The sequence below is a fragment of the Rhodnius prolixus genome, unplaced genomic scaffold (assembly GCF_049639745.1).
Source record: "Rhodnius prolixus isolate KJV_2025 unplaced genomic scaffold, Rpr scaffold_3, whole genome shotgun sequence".
NCBI lineage: Eukaryota > Metazoa > Arthropoda > Insecta > Hemiptera > Reduviidae > Rhodnius > Rhodnius prolixus.
In genome coordinates, this window is record NW_027411603.1 from 28,589,285 (window position 1) to 28,607,362 (window position 18,078).

At 36.8% G+C, this 18,078-nt stretch overlaps 2 protein-coding genes across 2 annotated transcripts in view; one reads left to right on the forward strand and one right to left on the reverse strand.

Annotated features, from left to right (window-relative positions):
- LOC141452320 (uncharacterized) lies at nt 1-5,057 on the reverse strand. Its single transcript, XM_074124336.1, has one exon. The coding sequence runs from the start codon at nt 5,055-5,057 to the stop codon at nt 4,068-4,070; it is 990 nt and encodes a 329-aa protein (XP_073980437.1). The 3' UTR covers nt 1-4,067.
- Nucleotides 1,682-18,078, forward strand: part of LOC141452313 (uncharacterized) — a 38,759-nt gene continuing 22,362 nt past the window's right edge. The window contains exon 1 of the mRNA XM_074124313.1: nt 1,682-18,078. This exon is cut by the window's right edge and continues 20,100 nt beyond it. Coding sequence (XP_073980414.1) covers nt 1,682-2,884 — 1,203 coding nt within the window. The 3' untranslated portion in view covers nt 2,885-18,078.

Consider the following 18,078-nt stretch of genomic DNA (forward strand, 5'->3'; position numbering starts at 1 on the left):
TTCTCTTAACTCGTACCCGTCGACTGAATCATGAAGTTTTCGCGTCCAGTAGCCCTTTCGATTAGACCTAGGTCCATCGGCGGGGATCCTTAGACGTTCCAACATCTTTGAAGCCCAGTTGATCTTATGTTGGACTCTGCGAGTGGCCCAGGCCACACGCGCAAGCGGGTAATTAGATGTTTGCAGATTATTAAGTCTTTTAATTGTGAGCTCAGGAATCATGGTCCTCAATGAGGGGATTCCTAGCCCACCATCTTTTATAGGTGCATGGAAGAAGCCCAGGGCAACATCCTTAGGGAGCCGAAGCCACCCTCGTACATTGCGCCGGATTTGCCGATCGAGCTGGAGCAGTCTGCCATCAGTGATGTTACCAAGAACAAGGCCGTGTACGAATCTCGGGATGAAAAATGTCCTGAGGATCTCAATACGCTGCTGGGGTTTAAGGGGTGCTTTAGAAAGATTTTCTAGTGCACCAGAAACGTCCAGCTCTAGCGTCTTCGACCCCTTCGGCTCGAATTCCACACCGAGGTATCTCCACTGTGAGACAGCGGAATTTTGGCGTACCATTTCACCTCCAATTTTAAATTGGGGGTCGGTTACGACCTTTAATTTCTTGTTGTGGCCATCAGGAATGAAGGAGAGTGCATGGCATTTGTCGGGGTTTAGTTGGAGTCCTAGTCCAGCTGCGGCTGCTTCAATCCCATCAAGGGCGAGCTGCATGCCCGGCCTTGATTCTGCTACAACGACAAGGTCGTCAGCAAAGCCAAGGCAGGACACTCGCTCTCCCCCCAAGGAGAAGCCTACCTCTTCCGGGATCGCAGACAGAACCTCGTCTATCGCCAGATTAAAAATCAAAGGCGATAACGGGTCCCCCTGTCTGACATCCCGTCCAAGGCGAACAACTTTTCCGGGTCTGCCACCCACAACAAACTTGGTCGTCGCGTCCCTGTAATAGCTCGTGATATAATCGGTGAAGGATTGCGGAAAACCACGTTTTCCCAACAATCTCACGATCGCCCCATGATCAATGCTGTCGAAAGCCTTCATAATATCTAGGGAGACTAGGTGGATCTGACGCAAGGGCGACTTCACTTCGGAAAGTAAGGAGTCTAGGATAACTAAGTTTTCCGCCACTCCGTCCGCAGTGATGAACGCTCTTTGGCGTGAATCAAAAAGATTGAGATCACTTAGTCTGGCCGCTAGGATTTTATGAAATTGACGTACCACTACAGATACGACCGAAATCGGTCTGTAGCCTCCAGGTGAGTTGGGTACATTCGACTTGGGGATAAAAATCGTTCGTGAGGTGCTTAAGGAGACGGGAAGTCTTCCGAGCACCAACACCGTATTATAAAATAACAGTTCCTCCAGGTTATAAGCTAGTACAAGAGCCCAGTCCGGTCATTTATTTCCCAGTCACTGGAGAGAGAATTGACAATATTACGCTAACTCTCACGGATCAAGATAACAATATAGTGGATTTTCGTAAAGAAGTGATTACCATACGTTTACATTTAAAACAGAATGGGCTTTGATTACCAAAGGAGAAAAAGTATAAAAAGCGGTAGCGTTAGGAGTAAACCATACAGTACTGCTACCCGCAGGACGAGGTTAACACCTGCAAATATCAAATTTCTACAGAGAATAGGATTGGTGGTAAAGCGGCGGCGGCAGCGGCGCAATGGAAGAGATATTAAACGTGAATGATGAAGTAGTTTTCGACGATCGCATCACCGACTACCAATGGCATAATCATATGCCCATTAATGGTTCAATGAACAATTCTGAAGAGATCATCATCTCCATTCAACAACAGGACATATTCACCGTTCCTTCAAAGAGTTTTCTCTACATTCAAGGGCAGGTGAAAAAAGAAGCTGATCAAGATGTTAAATTAGTGAGAAATGCCTTCTTGTTTCTCTTTGATGAAATCAAATATCAGTTGAATGGACTTTTGATTGACCATGTCCGTAACCCTGGAATTACCACCACTCTTAAAGGTTATGTATCTTTTACCAGAGACAAGGTGGAAACATTGGAGATTGCAGGATGGAAACCTCCAAGTATAGATGTAAATCTAACTGACGAAGAGGGAAATTTCGATTGTTGCATTCCACTGGATACCGTCATGGGCTTCTTTGAAGATTACAATAGAATAATTCTACAGGGTAGACATGAACTTATTCTGCATAGAAGTAAAAGTGATAATGACTCAATGCTTGCCGCTCATGCGACTACAAAGGCTAATATAGAGATCAAGTCTATCCAATGGAGGGTACCGTATGTGAAAGTGTCTGATCAACAGAAATTAAAGTTTCTAAACGTTGTCAATAGGGGAAAGACCATTCCCATGGCATTTAGATCTTGGGACCTTATTGAATATCCAACCCTACCTGCATCTACTAAACATACATGGGCTTTGAAAACTAGCACAAATTTGGAAAAACCACGCTATGTTATTGTAGGATTTCAAACAAACAGGAAACATAATTTCACTGCAGATCCTACAATCTTTGATCAGTGCAACATTACAAATGTGAAACTATTTTTAAATTCGCAAGCATATCCCTATCACGACCTAAATGTAAACTATAACAAAAACTACTACAGTTCCATATATTACATGTACCAGGATTTCCAAAATAGTTACTATGGAAGAGAAAACAATCCTCTATTGTGCAAACATATGTTTAAGGATCTTGCACCCATTATTGTGATTGATTGTTCACGTCAATCTGAAGCTATTCGCTCATCCTCAGTTAATATAAGAATTGAGATGGAATGTAGTGAAGCCTTCAAGGCCAACACCACAGCATACGCATTAATTTTGCACGACACATTGGTGGAATACTCCCCTCTACAAGGACTAGTCAGACGTATCTAAAACCAGTTTTTTTTTTGTTTTTTTTGTGGGGTATTGCTGGATATATAATGCGGCTGTTTTCCAGAGAGAGTCAGTCAGTCAGTTCATCAGTTACAGCAATGAACGGTGTTGTGATAGATTTCCAAGCTTTTCTTTTCAAGAAAAAGTTTATAGTTAAGGAGGTCACCCTTATCGATCTCCTTAATTACACAGTTATTGCGCATTGGCTACTCAAACCGCCAGAGGAGAAGTTGGAAGAGGGCAGAAGCTACCCAAACAAATGGCTGGAGAGCAATCTCCATGCCATAGAATGGGCCAAAGGGGACGTGAGATATGAAGAATTTACTACATTACTCCAACAAGTTAGCCAAGATTTCAGAGCAATATTCGCAAAAGGCTACGACAAGTGTAAACACTTGGGGAATATCCTGGGAAGAGATGTTCTAGACTTGGGCGAATTTGGATGTCCGTCCTTACAGAAACTGCCAGGGGCTACATTGTTTGAAATATGCGAGGATACTCATTCCTATAGAACGCAGTATTGCTCGCTAAAGCAAGCAAAACAGTTGGCTTTTTGGATAAATGCAAATCTGGACAAGGTGAACTTGGAGCAAATGGATGCAAGAATTAAAACCTTCAGCAATTATGATGGTGAACTGGATGGAAATCTACTCGCCATCCACGGATATTATCACTATAGGAAAACAGTTACATGCTTCTTTTGTGGCTGTGAAGTCAACATCAAGAGGGGGAGAAGGAGGATGTGCCTGTGCTGCAGCCATTCGCAAGACTGCGAGTGGAAGAAGACCTGTTTATATTTTTTTTTTTTTATGTAAATATTTTTTTAATATGTAAATATGTTTTTAAAAAAAAATAAAAAATGATTATTTGAAAACTTGTCTTTTTTTTGGAGGAGAAAGAAAAACACATTTTTTTAAAAAAAATATTTTATTTTACAAATAATTATGGTGATTACATAGATGCCTTATAAAATATTTTTTATTTTTTACAAATAATTATGGTGATTATTACATAGATGCCTTATAACCTATGGCCAATGTTTGAACATTGTCTGCAAGGATCTCTCTTTTATCATCAAATGGTGATAAAGATACCTTGTTTATTTCACTAGTATGCACTACATGTTTCTTTGACTGTATTACACTCATCAAAGTTTTATGTTCATTTTTAGAGAACAAACAGTCTACATAATCTTGGAAACATATGGTTTTTGCACAGAACTACTTTTAATTCCTTTCACTTTTTTAATATTTTTTTCCCCCTCTACATCGATGGAATACATTTTGGCTCTAAGCCCTACAAAACCTCTAATTATCTTACCCGCCACTTCATCTTTAAATGTCCCCATAACTTTTCTATTTTTGATGGAATAACAGGGATGGTTGGCGGGATAATCAGATGTGTCCATATAATCTAATAAATTTGACATATCTTTATAAAAATCCTGGGTTTTTAGGAAGTATGTGAAAGAGTCGGTATCGACATAGCAGAGTTTTAATTTCTCTACACCGTATTTAGGTAACATTATGTTATAGTGATAATTATACATTACAGTTTTTGATAGGTCTAAAATGCTCATTCCCACATAAATTGGTTTGTTGAATACAATACACTTTTTAGCCATGTGAATTGCGGCCAAGTTCTCACCTATTATTGTACGATCAATGAAATCCGGTCTAGCTACTAAACGTTCAATTTTCCTCGCACTAGACACCAATTGAATGTTCACCCGTTTACGTATGTTCTCCATTGTTTTACCAAAAATTGCATTATTCATCAATTTGAAAAAGTCTTTTTCAAAATCATTTCTAGCCACCTTTCTAAGCTCGGCATTAAATTCCACATACGGACTTAACCATTTAGATTGATTAAACTTTAGTACACGATTAATTTTCACCAATTTCAAACCATGCTCTAACGCTTGTCGTAGAGTAACGTAATGAACAACATAATTACTACGCGTACCTAAATGTGGAACTAGCTTCTTGTGTTTATTAATTGTAATAGTTTCTGGTAGAAAGGGTAGATCGTTGTGTAACTTGTGTAGTTGGCTTGGATATTCCAGATCAACGTCCAGGATACATCCAACATCATCATCATCTTGTGTAGACTCTAAGGAAAAAGTCTCTGGGGGCGCCCATTGAAATCCTCCGTACGGTAGAGACATTGTCATAGCTTATCCATACAAATTCGTACAGTCTTGGTAAGATATAAATGTACTCTCCTTATTCGCATCATAATCAGTCATGTAATGGTTGTTGGCGCGAGCGTACCTATGTGATACCTGACAGATACCACCTCTGATCCCTCTCTCGAGTAGCAGTATCATATCGTAGTCGGTCAACAGTTGTAGACGAACGTTTGTAAATTTTAGCATTGCATCAAATGTTAATCCAGGAGCTGTATAGTAATGACATGGATCCAGTTTGTGATTGTGCGAAAATTTTCAAACACAGAACATAATTGAAGAGTGTCTAGGAGAAGGTAATGATCTGCATATTGTCCCAAAGTTTTAAACTGGAATGTATTCCACACATTAACTGCATGTTCATAATCCTCTTGGCTAATGCCACTTTGATTAGGCCTGCTATAGAAACTTTCTTTAGGCGGAAGTGAGGTCTCTTCAAGTTTGTTCCAATCGGTTATGTATTCATAGGGAAATATACCTTTTCTAGTCAGTAAATCTGCATGTTTTGTGGGGAAAAATCTATTCACTTCTTCCAACTCTGAGAGATTTCTCACTAGAGAATCTAGACTGGATGGCATGAAGCGGAAAGTGTCCAAAAATCGCAGTTTTATTCTACCACCGTTGATACTTTTAGAGAAGGAAATATACTTTTCACTACTACTTGGTATCAAGTCAATAGTCTCCTCGTCAAAGACCAACTCTTTAACAATAAAGTGACTATCATAACCGCTTAAATTATGCAGCAGGACGGGTATAAAAGTGGGATTTTGAATCCTTAAATTACAATTATGCGCAGCACCTCTATATTTACAAGTTATATGACAATGATCCCTCACCTTTGTTTGCCTTTCCTCTATTTGCTGATTGCATAGGTGACAGGTGTGTGCGCTTTGAAAAGACAATTCCTCTTCTTCACTTATATCCATGGCAGTATTTGGAAGTGAATACAATCTTAATATCTCTTCAGCTATTCTCTTTAAACATTCAACAAAATGTGCTGCTGCATTTCCACCTCTATAGATGTATGGTTTTTTGGGTAATGATGAGGGTACGTCACACACTTGCGCAGATTCCTTCACATAAATACAAAAACTCATAGGAATATGTTTACTATAAATGTTTGTATACGTATCTTGAGGATTAGGATCACACCCAATCACAGGTTGTAATATTGCCTCAAAATCTGCATAAATGACGTACGGCACCCGCAGCACTCGCTCCACATGTTCAAATTGAAGGTAGGGCTTTTTCACAGGCATCTCGATTCTTGCAACCTGGTGTTCAGTGCAGAATCTGGAATGTTCATTTAGTTTTTCCTCAGCCGACTCTCCATTTAGAGTCTGATAATGTGTGAAACACCGTTTACACACTTTTATCCCACATTTCCGTCTAGTTTTCTGCAAACGTATCAATTTGTCAAAATTCTTCACATACACATAATGAGTTCTACCTTCATCGTCGCTAAGCAAAAGTAAATCCCTATGATCAGCCAGTTCCTCTTTCACAACCTTTAAAGGGAATAAACTATTATTCTCTTCAAGACCGAATACATTTATGGAGATATTATTCATTTTTTCAAATATCGGTATGCTAGAGAGCGGAGTTGGAAATGTTATGCAATCAAAATTATAGCCATGCACTAGATTTTTGTATTTACTCATGCGTGCAGCATCCTTGGTCACAAGTTTTGCCAGTATGGCATATCTAAAACACTCAAAGTCATTATTTTTAACATTGATGCAAGCCTTTTTCCTCTCAATCACTTCCGGTAATGCTATGTAGGAACTGCCCTTGAAGGAGAGCGGTGAATACTTGTTAATTCGTAGCCGCAGGCCATTAACCTTTTTCAATGACCATCCGCTTTTCTTCATTTGAGCTTCCTCCTTTTCCACAATGATTGAGGCAAATTCCTCATCGATAAACTCTGCTACATCTGTAGCTTGAAACACTGGCTTGTTTTTCGTCTTAAACGATCTATCAGTTTCCTCATCGAGAGTATTTACGAAAACACACTCCACCATGATGTTAACTTTAATTGCAGTATAACTTTCAAGTAGTTTTTTAATTTTGTCTATAGTTTTACCTCTAATGTTTGAGAGAAATTCATGCAGATCTTGACACGTAACGCAGCTAAAGAACCAAGATTTCAATCTATGTTTAAACGCCGTTTCATACTCAATCTCTTCCCGTTGATCAGAATATAATTCATCTTTTTTCGGTTCCCATAGGTGGAACTTCTTCTTCTTCTTAGGTTCCTCAGGACAAGTTGTTTCATGTCTTATACCATTTGCATGGCTGAGAAATTTTTTCCTACAATATTTACAAGTATAGGATTTTGAACAAGTTAGTCTATGCCGGGTTAAATTTTTCCCACTACTAAAAGACTTTTTACATACTTCACATTGAGCTGCTGCTGCTGCAAGTTCCATGTTTTACCACGGACTGACGGTCAAAACCTTTTTTACTTTATTTTATTGTTTACAAACAATAACCCACCCTTCTTTAGAGGCACGGTCAAAAATCATTTTGTCTAATTGCTTATCACAAAAAGCACAAGACTGGACAGACTGAATTGTCGCCAACAAGGACTTACATAAGGAGCATTTTATATTTTCCCTTTTTTTCGAACGTTTACGTAAAATGTGAGTACTTTTTAGGTCTAAGAGGTCACAAACATCATAGGATTCTGCGCAATCTTCACATATGTTTCCGTCTTTTTTAGTTATGTACACACTATACCTAACACATACATAATTATCTACTTCTAATAAGTTCTCTGAATTCATAATTGTTTTACAAGAGTAAATAAGAATAAAAAGAAAAACCCTTCACCTAATCGCGTCTAGAATGAAATATATATTTTTACAAGAATAAAAAAACCCTTCACCTAAAACGCGTATATTATAAAAACATGTCTTAAAGAGTCACTCCTAAACGCGTCTATATTTGACATCTATTCTGTGTCTTGACGCACCTACAATAGACATGTCTTATTACGTTTTAATTATTATTCTTCTTCTTCCTCTTCCTCTTCTTCCCAACCCGACTGCGTTTCTTTATCAGCCACAGTTACAAATTTGTATAATTGGGACCCTCCTTTTTCGCCCAGATAAATGAGGTTAAGATTACCTTTATAACTGTTAATTAGCTGTTCATCGATTGCCTGAAGAATCCTCTTGGGCAGGAAGAGATGTGCGATCCCTTGGTCGTATGCTATAGTCACTCTCAATGACTTCCCGTACCTGGTGTCCAGCACTCCTATCTCTTTGATCCTATACTTCCTTCCTGTTATTAAATCTGCTGGTTTTATGTAGACTGCACCTTTAGTGCTCGCAGAATTGAGTGCTTGACAAAGATCCCTAGCCACAAAAAACAAAACAAAATACTATTGAACTTTATACATGTCTGAACAATTAAACCAAAAAAAACAAAAAACAAGAAAATTATTTCTACTTACATTATGGTCCGGTATGGTGGTCAGGTGTTGTGCAATGTCTTCCATCTAAACCCGGCCTATTTATACACACCGGAGAACCCCCTCTCTAAGAATAAAAGTAAAAAACCAACCGGAGCAACATTTCTAGAGTTGGATGTGCAAACCACTTAAAAAAAACTGTGTAACAACGATTTCCAATTTAAATTCTAATCGCCACATGACGGCCGTAAGATTCAAATTTATTGCTAAGAGTTTCTACCATACTATAATAAATATGTTTCTTTAAGATACAATAATTATATCCTGTTTATTATACTCGCCGGTAAAGGAATTAAGAGTTTGGAGTAAACAAAACTATAAATTATAACTGGTGGGAAAAACCCTTCCAACAGCCACTGTCGCCTACGTAACCTTAACATTTAAAAACCGGATCTCAACACCACCGGTGCACGAACATGTTCCAGCAGCGCGCACACCTGCAATAACACTGTTGCCTACGTAACCTTGACATTTACAAAACCGAATCTCATATAGGTAAGATTTTAGATTACTATGCTATCCACGAAGCAGTTTCAACGACCCCCTCTCCTTCAATTATCATCTTAACCAAAATATATCCTGTTTATTATACTCGCCGGTAAAGGAATTAAGACTTTGAAGTTAACAAAACTATAAATTATAACTGCTGGAATAACCCTGCCAACAGCAACTGTCGCCTACGTAACCTTGACATTTACAAAACCGGATCCCCGGGCACAAAACTGGAATCCCCCACAGAGAACCGCCGCCAACCGCGAAACATAAGATTCACATCTTTCATTACCATACACAAGACTACCACTATGGTCAAGGATGGTAAAGCGTCGGCTTTTGGTGCACAGAGTCGTCGGATCGAATACACCAGATAAAAATAATTTTTTATTTCTCACTCATTTGCCCTGTCGGGGTGGGTGGGGGGTAGAGGGGGACTACCTACACAATGTTGAGGGAGAGGGGTAAGGATAACGTAAACCAGAGGCGGCTGGGGGGCCTGGCTCATTTGCCCCTGCGCCAGGATCCCCACTTTATATCTACTCTGCGATGAAGGAGTTGGGGGTCGGGGGTGGGGGTAGAGGAGGACTACCTGCACAATGTTTAGGGAGAGGGGTAAGGATATTGTAAACCAGAGGCGGCTGGGGGGCCTGGCTCATTTGCCCCTGCGCCAGGATCCCCACTTTATATCTACTCTAATAAAATATATTTCTTTCATCCCCCCTATCAAGAACTGTAGGAACATGTTTAAGCAGGCTTAGACATGGATGTACAGGACGCCGGGGACATGAATGTACATAACGTCGGCCTAATTAGCAATCCTCGTAACTCCAAATTGTAAAATTTTCTAAGAGGAACATTTTTTGTTCTAATTCGTCGTAGTTAGTAATAATGATGAATGAAATTACTCTAATTATAACATTGCACTGTCATATGAAGTAATATTGCCACTTTTGTTATTTTTCTTTTTAATTTTGGAGTTACGAGGTTTTCGTCCTGGGTTTATTGGAGTTACATGTTTTGCCAATTCTTTATAATATTTGTATATTCTTTAATTTTATAAGTTTTAATCGACAAAATTAAATAAGATTAACATAAAAACACACTATTTATATACAAAGTGGTAATTACAATACAAACTGATAATACAATACAAAGAGATAATTTCAAAACCCTTACTGCTCTGTCATGAGACGAATGTCTAGAAAAAATTAACATAGCCTAAAGCCAAATGAGACGATGTTTAAAAAATTAATTGAAAAAAGGAATGTTATCATAAAATGTGTGATAATCTGCTTTCATTGTGGATTTTAGCGATTGCAAATGTTCAAATTTTGTTTTCTTCACTGGAAGCCTATTAGTATGCAATGGAGGGAACTGATCCAATGACACTGCTGACATGTGTTTATTTTTTCTGTGGGGAAGTTGGGACCATTCATCAAGGAAGCACAGATTGTACTGTATGTTGCCTTCTGGAGAATATCTAATTGCCTTTATATTATTGACACAAGGATCGCCTGTATTTCTCCCAGGTCTAATGGAGCCATAAAAATGATGCTGGTCAAACCTTTTGAAGAATGTATGATCTAAATATTTGACCACGTACGGCCGTGGATTCTTTCGAGCAGCTTTGCAAACATCTACATATTGCGCTGGCACACTGATCTCTTTGTTCTTCAGTTTGCGTTCTATAGTAGAGTGCATAGAATCGGCCTCCATTTGTGTGTGTCCCTTCTCAAGAAACTTCTGCTCAATGACAATATTTTCAGAAACAGCTAAATGTAAGAGAGCATTGGACAGTGTTACGTTTCTGTTTTGGTAACAACAGCCATCACTATACAAAATGATCAATTTATTTGCATTATGAGGCAAAGGCAACTGAGAGGAAATGAAACTTGTAATTATTGTGGAAAATTCATTGCAGGACAATCCTCCTTCAGTCTCATTCCACAAGAAACAAAACCCGTCACTAGTTTTAAGATTAAAAAATGTAAAATTGTGAACCGCAAGTTTTGATTTGTAATATAAGCTCGAAACATTGGATCTTGGACACAGAAGTAACGATTGTAAATCCATTGTATATACACATTCTTCATTCTTTTTATCAGCATCTTTTTCTTTTCTGGCTTCTTCTTTCCTTTTCTGATGAACTTAGTACTCAAACTCTGACAAATTTCCTGCTTTGAATGAAGCACAAGTGTCACATTCATCTTTCTTTGGCCTGTACAAACTTAAGGAGAGGTCTTCAAAAACTTGTGAAAATGTGCAGGAGGACAGTGGTTCAATATTTCTATTTTTGCACCAATCATCTTTATAGCAATTGTACAGTTGCATTTTAGACGTCCATGTAGGCTCCAGATATAATTTTTTTGAAGTGGAACTACAATAATGAGATTCCATTTTAGGCAAACTTGCAAAAAAATCTTGTATATTAATTTTCGTTTCCTCTGGTTTCCGTAAAGATTTAGTGGTAGTTGATTTACCTTTATCTTCCACATTTTCTTGCACCCTTTCCCTTAGCCAATTTAAAACAGTCCACTCACCAATGCTCAGAGTTTTAAGGAACATTGTTTTACACACCCTAATCTTTGTTCCATCCTTCTTCAAAAAGTACAGAACTAAATTGTCCTCTAGATGATGTTTCATCTATTCTGTCTCTGTCTTTTAGTGCAAGCCTCCTCTGTTAGAGATCTTACAAAATACTTTTTCTCTCCCCATTCTAATTTCCAGAATTCTTCAAAAATTTGTTTTCTGTCGGGCTCGGTTAATGAAAAACATTGAATTGCTTTTTTGTCACCTCTCTTACATTTACACCTTTCTTTTATTTTTCTTTCATCTCTCTCAACATCATAGTTCCACTTTCCCAAAACTTTACGTTTCCCTTTATATTTCTGACCCAATTTACGTGCTTTCTTGAATTCATATTATCTGTCTCTTGCCATTATTTTTGTAAATATTGGCGTCTCTAGAAGAGTATCTTTGGTCCAATATTCTGAATATTTTAATTTCTTAATTCTAGTCATAAGCATTGATATCGCCAAAAAACAATACATTTCATCTGTATCGGTATCAACCCATCTTTTTAGTCTGGATGAGATCCGACTCACTTTTTCTATGCACAAATTACCATAATTATTTGTTTCAATACAAATGATTTTTATTAATCCTAAAGTAAAAAAAGTAGTGAAATAATTATAAATTGAAGTTTCACTATCTACCTTAATTTTTGGACCAGAATTAGTGCCATCAAATTTGTGTATGGTTGGGTTCAAGTCTGTTACTTTCCACGAAAAATAATTTTCATAATCTGTCTGCCTACCTGCTGTTTCCTCATCAGTCTCATCAAAAGACTCGGAATCAGTTGAAATTGCAAGCGGAGACGGAGGGAAAGTTGATGGTCGCGGAGTATCCGGTTCCTTGGATGTAGATGGTCTAGGCTGATCATCAAAAGTTGATGGTCGCGGAGCATCCGGTTCCTTGGATGTAGATGGTCTAGGCTGATCATCAAAAGTTGATGGTCGCGGAGCATCCGGTTCCTTGGATGTAGATGGTTTAGGCTCTTCATATTCTTCTTCTGAAGAAGAAAATTCTTCTTCACTATCACTTACTGTCAAAAGTTTTAAAATTTCTTCTTCACTTAGTATTTTACCAGCCATAGTTTCTAAACTGAAGAAATAAACTAAAATCTGAACTGTAATAAAATAATCGGAAATTCAAACTCACTAAAGTCAATAAATTCAAAGTAAAAACTATAATAAACTATCCGAACTTCTAAGAATAACTAGAAATAAAAATTAAAACAATAATACTAAAAATAACGCAATAGAAACTAATAAATAAACGCAAATAATAACTACTAAAAATTCAAAAAGTGTAACTAAAAAATTGCAAATAGTTGGTACTTGAACGAAAGCAAACGCAATAGTGATAAAAATATGTATGCAAGGGTGTTATCCACCCTTAACATGTGTTCAAAGTCGTAAAAACATAAACAATACAATAAAAAAAAGGATCAGGTAGAAAAACTAAATCTAAAAAGGAAAAATAGGGTTCTAGTAGATAGTGGAAAAATCAGTCTGTGTACGAAACAATAAAATTTAAAAACACAAAGTTGCTATCTATTGCCATTCCAGTAAATTAAAAATATTGTCGATACCATAGATTGTATAGATGTCGCTGGAGAATTGAAAACTAATAGAAATATAACAAAAAAAATGTCAATAGATGTCGTTGGGAGAATTAAAAAAATAACAACACACACACACACACAAAATGCCATCTATTATCATTGTAGTACATTAGAAATATTATATAGAATGTATAGATGTCGCTGGAAGCATTAAAAATTCATCCACATTTAACTGGGAATAGTAAACAAACGAAAAAGCACCAACCGGATAAATGGGTAGTTAGTACCAGGAGAAAGTCGGCCGGCACCGCATTAATGGGGTGTTAGTACCACCAGCACGTCAAGTCAAACCGCATATATGAGTAGTTAGCACTCAAGAGGTTTTAAACTAAGCACAGACAATGAATCTTGACAAAATAATACAAGTAAAAATATAGATCAGAATTAAATAAAAGAAACAAAATATAAATACAAGCAAAGGCTTAATTCAATTAAAATGTGATTTAAACTAAAAGTTGAAACTTTATAACAAAATCAAACAATGAAAAAACCTGGTGACATTAACACTTTCACTGCGGCTTATTAAAATCCTTAGATTCGGCTGGTGCTGTACCTACCGCCGGCGATATGTAACTTAACTTCTGGATGGTGCGTTACAAGTCCCCGGGGGCATGTAACAGCTGAAGCACTCTAAGGCCATCTTTTGGGTTATAATAAAATTATTTTTCGATTGTTACTAATACATTGCAATCTGTAGGATTCAAACTAAGTTAGTCTTACGCAGCACCTACCTCCGGCGTCCAGTACCGCATCCAGCATAAAAGAAATTTTTAAATGCAGGAAATGAAGTAAACTCAATTGATTGCGTTTAAAAAAATTTATTTTCACATTAATTTACATATTTTCAATGCAACTAATAAACAATATTAATTATTAACAGAAGATAAAAACGAATGTACTGTCTTTTTAGTTTTTCCAATAAAATGAATGATTTTATTTTAGCCTGCTTATATATTTTCTATATTATTTATGATTTAAATTGAAGCAATTCAAACAGTAACCAGGCTGTCCTTCACATTCCTGGCAAAAACTGATTATTCGGCGCACTTGCTTGTCCGCTTCACGGCTTGACATTGTTTCGCAAAGCAATTTGTAACAGCCAACGCATGCTTTTCTCTTCTTTCTTCCAGGTCCTTCAGGTTTGATAAACGTATGAGCTCTTTTATTCGAGGGAGATTTATCTTCCAACTTATTCTCTGCAAGGGAATGAGTCAGAATTCTTCTAAATTCCGTTATCCCAATCTTTGTATTAATTGAGATTGTGTTATAAAGCACCCAAGCATTAACTAAAGATGTGCCAAAGAGCAGTTCAAATGCTAATTTTCTATACCACTTTGTACCCTTTCTTAGCACTGTACTGTACGATGACATCTGATCACTTAAGTCCACTCCTTGTTTCGCTTTATTATAATCTAGCACACAATTAGGTTTTCTAATTGGCTCGCCATTTCTATTACATCTGCCACTATTTATCAGTGAGTCATCATGAGATGCCACTGTAGTCAGCATCAAAACTGGCCTCTTGTCTTGCCATTTTATAATTTTAATTTTATTATATTCCTGCCCTATTATTTCTCCCTTCTTTAATTTTTTGGTTACTAGGGGCTTGGGTAGTCCTCTTCTATTGCTCCTTAGCGTTCCGCAATAGAACATTTTTTTTCATACAGATGCTGTGCCAGTGGCAAATTAGAATAGAAGTTGTCAGCATACAAGGTTCTGCCTTCCCCGTCTCCTATTTTTTCCAACAATTTCCGAACCCGGTTTCTGCATGTCCTAAATTTGCATCAGTACTCCCTTTTCCTGCATATATTATAAAGTTTGAAGTATAGCCCTGAGGGGTACATAATTTATAGATTTTAATTCCATACTTGTGGGCTTTATTAGGGATATACTGCCTAAATATTAGTCTCCCCCTGAACGGAATTAGGGATTCATCTATCACTAATTCCTTACCATGACTGATAACAGAAGAAAAATTTTTTGTCAATATTCCTATCAAGGGTTCGATTTTACGTAATCTGTTTTGTTTATTTGTATCATCCTCATTATTGGAAAAATGCAGGCACTTTAGAAGCAATAAAAATCTGTCCCTGGACATTAATGATGAAATAAAAGAATTGTGATATATTGGGTCCTTACACCAATATAAATTAATATTTGAAATTTGGACTAATCCCATTGTTAACACGACTGCAAAAAAATTTTTAATTTCCCTTTTTTATCTGTATTTTTCCAAAACGAGATTCTGGATTTGGATGAGTGTTTTTTTAAAATAAGCTGCTGAGCATATCTATTAGTTTCTTTGACAATAAGATCTATTAATTCATCATTCACAAATACCTGATATGCCTCCAAAACTTCTTTAATTGTTGTATTTAAATTAAAAGTAGACTCTGCGTTATTAAATTCTTGGAACTCTGGATTTGATGACTTAATACTACCCCAACTACTTCCACTGTCACACCTGGAAACTTCTTCTTCCTCTTCTTCGGTTTCCGAAATTGGAATGTTCGCGTTCGCATCCCTTGCTTCTTCATCATAAGCAGAACAAGAAGACAGGGATGATGACGGGAGATATTTTTTATCATGAATGCTATCATCACTGTCAAAATCGTCACTTTCACTGTCAATTAAAAAATCATTAGCCATACTACGAGCTAAATCCACCAAACGCCTCGAGCGAGATGACATTTTGACGTTCACTGTTTCTATTCAGATGGATTACTGAATACTAATAAAATATATTTCTTTCATCCCCCCTATCAAGAACTGTAGGAACATGTTTAAGCAGGCTAAGACATGAATGTACAGGACGCCGGGGCACAGTACAGCACCCTGTTAAAATAGCATTCAAATGGTGCGGCACTGTACCCCGGGGTGCTGTACCTAATTAACATCAACAATCCTTTTATTATTACATAAAGAACCCATTAAAACCGGAGAAAAAAATTCTTAGCGAAAAATAACTAGGATATGAGCTCCGCATTTTAGGGATAATTCATTCAGAACGATGGCCGCGCTGATGTAAAAAACTAGTACAGGACCCCGGGGTCTTGTACCGCAGCGAAAGTGTTAATGACAAAATGAATATATCGTTACCAAAGAAGTTTTAGGTCAGCACCGCCCCCCTCTCAAAAGCCGGTATCTTTGGAGTAATCAATTCCTGTAATTGTCTTCTGGCCAGCTCACACACAGACTCGTCGGCTAAAACGGCTTTAAAGGGTTGCTTCTTCTAGTTCTTTTAATTTGCTGAAGGCTATATCTAGAAAGCTGTTTTCAACGCCTTTTCCATTTTCTCTCCATGTATAGTTTCAAAAGTGCAGTCCACCCACAGATTAAATTTTATGGATGAATGGCGTTACCAAACTTTGATGAATGATGTCTAGAATTTTTGAACGTAGGCTTTCTAGAAATATTGGAAGATCCATAAAACTTGGTGAGCGTTATGATATGATGCAAGACGTTCCTGAAAAGCGGTCTCATACGGTGTTATATTATTTAGCCCTGTGGATAATGGCAAGAACTCCTTTCTGGAAGGTTCTCCCAATCTTGATCTTTTACTTCCACAGACAGCTTCATGTAAACGGCCATTGTGTATATCAGCTTGTATACAGTTACAATGCCTGCACCTGAGAAGAAAACAAATTAATAATACGTAAATAATTACAACTTCATTTATTTTTTACTTACATGTAGCGTCCTCTGGCTGTACACTTCTTCTTATGAATTTGAAGATCTTTTTTGTAAAAATACGCTTTTCCGCAAGTGCAGCCATATTTTGCACGCTCATCGTGAGTTAAAGCTCTATGAAGTTTGAACTGATAGGAGTTTTCAAAATTAATATTGCACTCTTTGCACTGAAAAGATAAGAAGCTTTGTTTTTTACTTTTGACTTTGATATGTTAACGCATGAGTAATAATAATAATGGTAAAACTTACATGAACCATGATGATGAGAGCTGATGAAAAGAGCTTATTTATTTTACTTTTTTTTTAGTATTGGCTAAAAAATAATTCTAATATGAACTTCCGCCTTGTTAGAAGACAAATGCGTAGTCTAATGTAAAAGAATTTTAGTGTTCTAATTATGAATTTAGCAATTTAAGAAGCATGAATAACTATTATTATGAACTATCTTTTTTTTTAAAGTACGGACACGCTAAAATCCATAACCGCTTAACAAATAAGTGAGTTTTTAAAATTTACAAGTGTTTTTTTAAATTAATGGAAAATTGATGTTTATTCAAACTCTAATTTAAAAGAATTATTTACACCGATTCCTCGGTATATTAAAGACAGTTCTAACGGTTTATAATTAGTTATCATTAAATCGGTTATTTTATCTTGGTAGAAAACATTTAATACATCTTAATTCGTCATCTTTCAACTTAACAACTATTGTATTGCCTACTTTGGCATCTACTCGAAGTATTGTAACGATTGGATATTTTTTATCTATTTGAAGTTCTTTTATAGATTTTGTTTTAACGATATCATATTTCACAGAATTTAAGGCTGATTTTAGATCAGACATCTGTGAAAAAAAAGTATGTATTACATAATATTAGCAATTACATACAGCAAGATTGAAGTGTAAACCTACATAAAAAAAATATTGTGATTAGGTACTCACTCTGACAAGGCTGAAGTCCTCACAGACAGACCTCAATGAAAATGAAGTGAAGAGCTGAAAGAAGGCTGCTTTATATACAATGCATGACTACAATAATAATAATAATAATAATAAAATATAGGTGTGTGCATTAATTTTAAGGATTTTCTAAGAGATGGCGTTACTAGTATTGAATTGCATCAGATTAAAGTTTAATTAACTTCATTATGAAGCGTCA

Excerpts from the sequence above, each read along its gene's own strand:
- LOC141452320 (XM_074124336.1), bottom strand. The coding sequence starts at position 5,057 with ATGACAATGTCTCTACCGTACGGAGGATTTCAATGGGCGCCCCCAGAG.